A 10,299-nucleotide genomic window follows, 5' to 3' on the forward strand; every position below is an offset into this window, starting at 1 on the left:
GGGTCCGTCACAGAATGACGGCACATCGCTAACGCATGCCGATTATGACATGCGTTAGCAATGTGCTACATAAAGGCAGTTAATGGGGGCGCTAAAGCATCCGTTACATAGCGTTAGTGCCGCTGTGTAACGGATGCCGTCAGCGCATTGCCATTAACGCAATGTGAACCCAGCCTTAATCACAGCACAGGCCAGCAGAAGGTCCAATAGTCACTAAAAGCAAACTGTCCTCACTATGAAAAAATCATCCACACCCTAAATACCATACCATATAGGTACAATACCTCTTTTATATGCATCTGTAACTTCTCACATCAGTTATCTTGTGATAGCATGGTGGTCACACATGGCCATCATCATGGACACCACCTGGCTCTTTATGGGCCTACTCCACTATCTGTGCACCATCCTCTAAAAAGCTCAAGCCACAGTGGACTCTCCTAGGTATTCTGTATGTACAGTACAGACCAAAAGTTTGGACACACCTTCTCATTTAAAGATTTTTCTGTATTTTCATGACAATTGTACATTCACACTGAAGGCATCAAAACTATGAATTAACACATGTGGAATAATATACTTAACAAAAAAGTGTGAAACAACTGAAAATATGTCTTATGTTCTAGGTTCTTCAAAGTAGCTACCTTTTGCTTTGATGACTGCTTTGCACACTCTTGGCATTCTATTGATGAGCTTCAAGAGGTAGTCACCGGGAATGGTCTTCCAACAATCTTGAAGGAGTTCCCAGACATGCTTAGCACTTGTTGGCCCTTTTGCCTTCACTCTACGGTCCAGCTCACCCCAAACCATCTCGATTCTGTTCAGGTCTGGTGACTGTGGAGGCCAGGTCATCTGGCGTAGCACCCCTTCACTCTCCTTCTTGGTCAAATAGCCCTGACACAGCCTGGAGGTGTGTTTTGGGTCATTGTCCTGTTGAAAAATAAATGATGGTCCAACTAAACGCAAACCGGATGGAATAGCATGCCGCTGCAAGATGCTGTGGTAGCCATGCTGGTTCAGTATGCCTTCAATAAATCCCCAACAGTCACTAGCAAAGCACCCCCACACCATCACACCTCCTCCTCCATGCTTCACGGTGGGAACCAGGCATGTAGAGTCTATCCGTTCACCTTTTCTGCGTCGCACAAAGACATGGTGGTTGGAACCAAAGATCTCAAGTTTGGACTCATCAGACCAAAGCACAGATTTCCACTGGTCTAATGTCCATTCTTTGTGTTCTTTAGCCCAAACAAGTCTCTTTTGCTTGTTGCCTGTCCTTAGCAGTAGTTTCCTAGCAACTATTTTACCATGAAGGCCTGCTGCACAAAGTCTCCTCTTAACAGTTGTTGTAGAGATGTGTCTGCTGCTAGAACTCTGTGTGGCATTGACCTGGTCTCTAATCTGAGCTGCTGTTAGGCTACGTTCAGATTAGCGTTTCCCGACGCTGCGTCGGGAAACGCAGCGGCGACGCACGCGTCATGCGCCCCTATGTTTAACATGGGGGACGCATGCGTTTTTCTTGTTGCGTTTTCCGACACGTGCGTCGTTTTTGACGCTAGCGTCGGACGCAAGAAAATGCAACAAGTTGCATTTTTCTTGCGTCCGATTTTCGTCAAAAAACGACGCACGCGTCGCAAAACGCAGCGTTTTTGCGTGGGTTTGCACACGTTTTTTCATGCGTCGTGCGTTGCGTCGCCGACGCAGCGGCGCGCAACGCTAATCTGAACGTAGCCTTAACCTGTGATATCTGAGGCTGGTGACTCGTATAAACTTATCCTCAGAAGCAGAGGTGGCTCTTCGTCTTCCTTTCCTGGGGCGGTCCTCATGTGAGCCTGTTTCTTTGTAGCGCTTGATGGTTTTTGCCACTGCACTTGGGGACACTTTCAAAGTTTTCCCAATTCTTTGGACTTACTGACCTTCATTTCTTAAAGTAATGATGGCCACTTGTTTTTCTTTACTGCTTTTTTCTTGCCATAATACAAATTCTAACAGTCTATTCTGTAGGACTATCAGCTGTGTATCCACCAGACTTCTGCACAACACAACTGATGGTCCCAACACCATTTACAAGGCAAGAAATCCCACTTACTAAACCTGACAGGGCACACCTGTGAAGTGAAAACCATTCCTGGTGACTACCTCTTGAAGCTCATCAAGAGAATGCCAAGAGTGTGCAAAGCAGTCGTCAAAGCAAAAGGTGGCTACGTTGAAGAACCTAGAATATAAGACATAATTTCAGTTGTTTCACACTTTTTTGTTAAGTATATTATTCCACATGTGTTAATTCATTGTTTTGATGCCTTCAGTGTGAATGTACAATTTTCATAGTCATGAAAATACAGAAAAATCTTTAAATGAGGTGTGTCCAAACCTTTGGTCTGTACTGTACATAAACCACATAACCAGTATACATTATGTATAAGTAGGAGAAAAACTTCTGTCTCTTAGTCAACTCAATGAGTCCATCCAAAGGAACTGGTAAATGATAGGAATACGTCCATGTGGAAGATACGCAGTTCACTTTCCATACACATTAGCTAATTTCTTGTAAAACGTACACTTCTTACATTAAGGTATGATGGGTCTCTAGCGATGCTAAAGGCAAGAATTGCGCTAATCTGAAAAGGAATGCAACAGTTCGCCCCAGGAGTGGGAGGGATAGTAAGTAATTAAAAAGAATTTTGCCAATGCTAATTTTAGTTGAAAAGTCTGTAGACTGCCTACAAAAATGAAGTAAAATTGACTCTACATGTTTAAACATGGGTTTTTGTTTATTTTTCCTGTCGGTTTTCCAACAAAATACATAATGGCAATCTGTGCAACTTTTTTTAATAAGGTGGTGTTATATTTTATCAGTTTTAAGTGTTTCAGTATCCATTTAATTCAGCTATTTGAGGTTTGTTTTTTTTTTGTTTTTTTTTTTTTAAATTAAAAAAATGCAGAATTTAAGCCAAGGGGGAACATGGCCTAAGGGTATGTTCACATGTGCAAACTGCTGCATTTTTGTCGCAATTTTCTTAGATCAAAGTAAAATTACTGCGGTCTCATTTTGTGAACATAAATTAAGACTGACTATAGTTGTAATTGCTACAATGCATGGCTGTCATAGAGCTGAAGAGTAAGGATGTCACCATTTGCAGAACCTGTGCAATCTCACTGTGCCGAAGGCTTAATGATGCGCAATAGGGAGTAAGGCTATGTGCACACGTTCAGGATGTGTTTTTTCTTGTGTTTTTTGCTAGGTTCACATTGCGTTAGGGCAGTCCGTTTAGCGCATAGCGCTAAGGACTGCGCTAACGCAATGTCCCAAAAGGGATTGCGGTTGCCGATCCCGCTAGCGCAGATCCCCGATCTGCGCTAGCGAGGAATGGACCGCGAACGCTGCAAGCAGCGTTCGCGATCCGTCACTCAAATGACGGCACATCGCTAGCGCACGCCCAATGCGTTCGCCATTACAAGCAATGGCGGCGTTAACGGACTACGTTACACCGCGTTATGCCGCGGTGTAACGTAGTCCGTTAAATGGGTTCACATAACGTAATGTGAACCTAGCCTTACCGCGTTTTTCTCGTGGTTTTTTTGCGTATTTTTCCGGAGGTTCCCAATGCAATAATATAGTGGGAAATCTGAAAAAAATCCGCAAAATTAATGAACATGCTGCGTCTTTTACCGCGATGCGTTTTTTTTTTGCAGAAAAAAAACGCATCATGTGCACAAAAATTGCGGAATGCTTTCTAAATGATGGGATGCATAATGTATGCGGGGTTTTTTTCCGCGTTTTTATAGCGAAAAATCTGCAACGTGTGCACCCAGCCTAAAGGCTAGCCCACCTCGTCTTATCCCGTAGAAAAGCTGCTGTAAAATGGCAGAATGGCTATAGTTTGTTTCTGAAGATTTCTCCAGGTTCCATGAGAAGTTCTTCCTAGCTGACATGCATCCTTTTTCTCACTATATATTCCTTTGCTTTGAACTATTTCCTTGATTTCTACCTAGCAGCTTCTTATCCACATTATATTTCTACAAGTGTTCCATTTGCTTTGACTAAAGGATCTGGTTCATCCTCATGTGAAACTCAAGTGCATGGAAACAAGTTGTTACAGGTCGCTCAGAAGAGAACAGGCTGATCTCACTTCCAGTAATCATCTAGAAAACCTTTTTAGGAGGAGGATGAGATACAGCAGTCGGTGAGAATGTTCAAATATAAAATATCACATGCAGCGCTCAAATTGTGGCACAGGACCAAAAAAAAAAGTTAAATCCTACAGTAAGCAACTATTCTGACAAGCGTAAGCTAAAGTGAAGACTAAAGAAAGCGCCGTACACACCCACATAGCCTAGCCAGGGAGTGAGCAGGGCTCAGCGTGTGGTGGGATTCCAGAATCCTGATCACATGGGAAATATTTGTACAAAGTCTGCCACAGAGAAGGGAGGACTTGCGTAGGAACATGGTGATAAGGGATTGAACTACTATCTTGTCTCATTACCTTCTACCCTAATCCTCTCTGATTCTCACAGCACATTCCCGTCATGTTGCTGACCTGAATACTAGTGTTTGCTCTGTAGCAACACGGGTGCACAGCCACATACCGTATGTGGTCTCTGTTCCTTTCACAAGGTTTTTTTTTTTGTTTTGAATGAAGACAACCCTGCCAGGATAATATGGTTCAGTAACACTTTACTAGGACTTACTACTGTTTTTTATAGGAAAAAGAGCCAGGTCCTAAAATCTAGTCAAGTACCTTGGTAGCTATAGTGTGCACTATGTCCTAAAAGTGAAAATGCAGCCATCATGGATCAGTTGCGCTTCCTTGAACTTTTTGTTTCTTTAGTTAGGTTATATAAGAAGATTTAACAATACACTCTTACTTAAAGATGGGAAAACCTTTCCAAAAACTTCCTTTCTTCTGAGATGGTTTTTGTTGCCTTATTTGATTTTTGGGTCAGATACTTGAACGCAGCCTAATCCTGCAGTTATGTGTAAAGAGGCTACCGGAAGAATCAGAGCTGTGCGTTACTATAAAGCATGGACAACTATTTAATATGACTGCTACAAATTGCTTTTGTAAATTGACTACTTCGAGAACCACTATTTGAAAGAAAGGAAAGGTGTATCATGCCAGGCCCAGCTCATCTCGGCTGGAGCAGACACTGATGACGATGAGCCTCTGGGCAAGACATTTGTCTGGTGCCCACTTCCTTCATTTTAAATAAAGTTGTACACAGCGCTTAGGTATTAGATGCATACCACCACTCTCCATCACAGATTCCCTTCCCTATAGTTTCTATGTACAGCTGAACCAAAAGCTGTATGTTCTTCCCTGCTTCCCATTATTGTGTGTCAACCTTTACTAGTAATACATTTATGAGGTTTTAAAACTTCCTGTATTTTCATTTGCTGAGATTCTTTGTTTGCAGTGAATTGTGCTTAACAATCAGTCCTTTTAAGCTCTATTCATAGATATACATTACTTTCAAGCATGTGAAGCTCCAGATTTATACCTAAAACTGTTCTTAATATAAGATGTCTGAAGTACTACCACAATTCATGATGTTGGGGTAAAGTGTTGAGCCAAGTTCAGACGTCACAGATTTGTCATGGATTTTCAGTGCATATTCTGCAGCAAGTTACAGTGCACTAAAAGTAAGCGGTGCATATTCCGCAGCAAGTTATTGTGCACTAAAAATAACCAGGGCTTTCAAAATCCTGTTCACGCTTTGCAAAAAAAAAAAAAATCTTCTTGAAAATCAAAGGTCGTTGCGGGTTTCACATGTGCAACATGCCGATTCTGGTGTGGATTTTCATTACGTTATGAGTGGAGTGAAATCGCTAATGAAATTCGTGAGTAACACTTGCAGATTCTGTCTGCGGATTCGTTCTGCGTTTGTGGTCAAATCTGCAGCTGAAATTTTCTACTGGATCAGTATGCTTATTTTTTATCTGGAGTGTTGCCCATTCCTTGTGTAAGGAAAATGGTCTTGGGTAGAATGCTTACCAAATCTGTGAACATGGTCTTATCGTGCCTTTTAAATATAATGTAAGGTTGTATGATAAGCGCAGTATTGGATCATTGCTATAAATGGAGCATTTTGTTGGTTATCATGTCTGCTCAGCGCTTTAGCTCCTACTACATGAAATACTCATTTTATTTACAGATGGGATCATGTACACAGCAGTCTCATTCACAGCATGTACAGCCCCTAAGTTTGGAGCCATACCGGCTGTCAGTCTGTACACACAGATTCTCCAGTAGTATCCATGCCTATGGGAACTCTGGGGACAGATATATATTCTCTCCAATAGGTGAAGATCTGCTGTACTCGCTCGTGGCCGATACACCTCATAGTGGGTTTTCCTGATTTGCTTTGTATACACTTTACATCTAGCTGTCACCGAAGCTGCTTTCAACTAAACTGTGAGGGGCCCTGCTTTTGGACCCCCACCAATCTGATTTTGATGACATATCTAAGGATGCATCATCGATTTTTCAAAGTGCAATGGGTGGACAAACTGTGCCAATTAGCATGTGAAGATGATTTTGCAATTTGTGAGCCCAGAATTAAAACCTCTCCATTCCAGGGTGTGGGACTTTTATTTATTTTGCATTGTTCCTTGGGTTGAGATCAGGGATAGACATATCATTGGTGCAACCTATGCGACTGCCCATAGACCCAAGAGATAAAGGGGCCCATTTTCACCTACAAAGCAGGTAAAATTTTGCATTATTATGAGCTATTGGACTGTAAAGGGCCCTTAATTTAACGACTCGAGACAAGAATGGGCTCCTATTTTTCTTATTCATGAATTAGTTTATTTCTTTTTTAGACTTTTTGCCCTTGGCTTAATGTAACTTTTGATTTCTTGTTTTCTGTGCACAGGTTATTCTTGATTTTGGACATGGCCTCCACTTAGAGGTAAGGAACCAATCTTAGCAATTTTGAGTAATCTTTATTTCTTTTGGGACAAATCCGTACTATCTCTTGCACACCAGATTTTTCCATAGCAGTCATATATTCACATGGCATCGCATGTTGTAACCAATTAATTTAACAAAGGTATTAAAGCATTGTCTGTTTCCAGTCTGCCATATTTATTAACGTTTTCTGCATAAACTTGCACTTTAAAGGTTTTTCTTTGCTGTTGTTCTATTAAAGATGGTGAAGCGAAGCACAAAACTGGGTGACAGGGCTGTAAACTTAGTGAGGCATAGAAGAGAATGGATCATACCACCAGTTTCGATTTATGAAGAACAGGACAATTCCATAAAGAATCCTATTGCAAAGGTAAGACTAATTTAACCCTTAGTCTTCCACATAGATGTCACTATTTCCTTTATTCCTGTTCATTGTAGCTGTTGAGTCGCTGAAATCTAAAATGGTTTCTTCTAATAAATTAGTTTGTAGGTAACATAAAATAAATCTCCTCCTTCCTAGATACAATCTGATGTTAAAGTAGAAATAGGTCGGAGAATTCGCTATTCGATCACTGGACCAGGAGTTACTGAACCTCCGATGGGTATGTTCATCATAAACGAAAGTACCGGAGAAGTGAACGTAACCGGAATCGTGGACCGAGAAGAAATCGCCTTGTTTTTTGTAAGGATTACATAAACCTTCATTTAGTTGATTGTTGAATTGCAACGTGCCCAATTCCTATTAGACGTTTTAGTCTATGTTCACATGTTGCATTTTTGCATCATATATATATATATTTTTTTTTTTTTAAAGCAGCTTATTAAAAACAGGTTTTTGTCTTTTTTGGGTTGCAGATTAAATGTGTCATTTGTGTACAATACATGCCTATTAGTTTAATTCATCAAAAACACAGCAAGACCGCATGGTTGTGTTTTTTAATGCATTTTTACACTGAAAACGCAGAAATTATTGACATGCTACAGACTAAAAAAAAAAAAAACTAGCTTAACACCAGTTACATTCACTTTTATAATATAATCTTAAAAAATGTCTTGATTTCAGTTAAAAGGCTATGCCCGAGATCAGAACAATGTGGATGTTGAGCCACCGATAGATCTCAGAGTGAAAGTTCTTGACATTAATGATAATGATCCAGTTTTTACACAAGATATTTTTGTTGCAACTGTGGAAGAATTGAGCCCTGCAAGTAAGTCTGTCACCTTTTTAATGACTTTTTGTTTTAATTTGATTTCATTTTCATATCTGTCCAATATCAAAAGGTGTTGTCCATTACTGCTTAATCAATTCATGGCTCCATTCCTCCGACATCGGCAGTGCTGTTCCTGCCGGATGACATATTGTTGGGGTACGTGACCAGCGCAGCCAATTAGTTGCCACTGACCAGCTGCAGGTCATCAATATTCTGCCAGTGGACGTCCACGCTAATGAAATTGTTACCTGGCTGCAGCCTGTCAACAATAGTGTCATGCCAATCGCCGGGAACCGCAGCCCCAATCTTGGAGGAAAGGTGCTACTGTGGAGGTGATTATACATTGGTTTTATTTCTATGGGGCGCTGACTTGATTAAGCAGGGGTGGGCAACTCCTTTAATTATAAAATAAAATTCCTGCAGCTGTTGAATGGAAAGTTTAACAAATTGTAAACAACTGAGCAATGACATTTATCTAATGCAACTCCACATGGGAGAACGCATGCTTATATGCCTAAACGTGCATCTGAAGGTATATGGAATCAATAGAAAACTTAGACCTTAAAGGGAAGGTGCCATCAAAAAGATTTTTTTTTCAGAAATTGTAAAAATGTAAAGAATTAATGATTACTTTTTCTTAAAAAATATTATCATTTGTTTATAATTTAGTAAAATATGAAAAATAATTTGAAAAGTTTTGGAATTTCTACTTTTAAACACTAGGGAGAGCAGCTGCTGAAATTTCAGAAAAACCAAGTGTACAAATAGCTCACATTACTGCACTGCAGTAATTATGGGCGGAGTCTGCTGACGTGTGTGATGTCTCCTCTCCTCCCCTTCTGGGTGTTTGCTAAGGGATTAGAGAGGATGATATTCAGGAACCCAGTGAGCAGCCATTTTGTTGGTGACTGCAGAGTATGGTCAGTATTTTACATCAGTATTTGTAAGCCAAAACCAGGAGTGGAACAAATAGAGGAAAAGTATAATAGAAACATGTGCACCACTTCTGTATATATCACCCACTCCTGGTTTTGGCTTACAAATACTGAGGTAAAATACTGACCAAATACTGATAGTGTGAAGGCAGCCTTATACTGACAAGTTTACGGTCACCGAGGATGGCAGGCAGCAAGGATTCTGGGAGATTTGTGGTGGAGGGAGCAGGGTGGCAGCAGCACAGAGTATTTCAGGAGAGCAGTGTGCTGGTCTATGGGGGCCCCCTGTTCGGTGTGCGGAGCAGCCAGGGATTGTACATAGAGCGCTGTCTTTTATACACATGGATGGACCATCTGCTTGTCTGCTCCACAGAAATCCAGGAAGCATTTCTGCGGATTGATGGCCTGTTCTGATCCAGACATTGCATACAGACCCCACTCCCCTCCTCAGATCCTGTCTTCCCCATCCTGTCCTGGCAATGTGTGAAAGCGAGGCGACAGGCGCAGTCTGGGGTGACGCTGGGAAGGAAATGTAGCCATATAGCAACGATAAAAATGAGACGCCTCTCTTCAGCTACCTCACCAGCCTTCCCCTGACTGCACCTAACTGGAGGTCATGCTGCCCCCTCTATAACCCCAGACCCGCGTGCAGGTGCTCAGCCAGAACCACCATAGAATGGGTCCGCTTTCTGAAGATAATACTGCCATAGTGTTCTCACATAATACCGCCATATAGATCACACACAATACTATCAAATAGATCACACAATACTGTCATACAGTTCTCACATAATACCACCATATAGATCACACATAATACCGCCAGTGTTCTCACATACCGCCATATAGATCACACATAATACCGCCAGTGTTCTCACATACCGCCATATAGATCACACATAATACCGCCAGTGTTCTCACATACCGCCATATAGATCACACATAATACTGCCAGTGTTCTCACATACCACCATATGCTTCTCACATAATACCGCCATATAGATCACCCATAATGCCACCACATAGATCTCACATGTATTGTAAATACTCGGCCAGAATAAAGTCCTTTATTAATCTTTTTTAAACCATACCGAACGCATAATCCTCGACTCCCTCATCTCCCACAACAAAAATAATAAACCACAATGGGGAAAGACACGCAAGGGGGAGAGGAGTGCATAGGAGAGGATTAGATACTGACTGCTGAGCCGTGTATCTAATCCTGTCCTGTGTGATACTGTA

The 10,299-nt window shown here is 41.3% G+C and overlaps 1 protein-coding gene across 1 annotated transcript in view; it reads left to right on the top strand.

Annotated features, from left to right (window-relative positions):
* The window catches only part of LOC138643406 (uncharacterized), a 186,971-nt gene that overhangs the window by 160,346 nt on the left and 16,326 nt on the right, over positions 1-10,299 (top strand). The window contains exons 18-21 of the mRNA XM_069732320.1: positions 6,877-6,912; positions 7,153-7,281; positions 7,432-7,593; positions 7,975-8,119. Of these exons, the coding sequence (XP_069588421.1) occupies positions 6,877-6,912; positions 7,153-7,281; positions 7,432-7,593; positions 7,975-8,119 (472 nt within the window). The remainder of the gene's footprint in view (positions 1-6,876; positions 6,913-7,152; positions 7,282-7,431; positions 7,594-7,974; positions 8,120-10,299) is intronic.

Source organism: Ranitomeya imitator, chromosome 6, assembly GCF_032444005.1.
Source record: "Ranitomeya imitator isolate aRanImi1 chromosome 6, aRanImi1.pri, whole genome shotgun sequence".
NCBI lineage: Eukaryota > Metazoa > Chordata > Amphibia > Anura > Dendrobatidae > Ranitomeya > Ranitomeya imitator.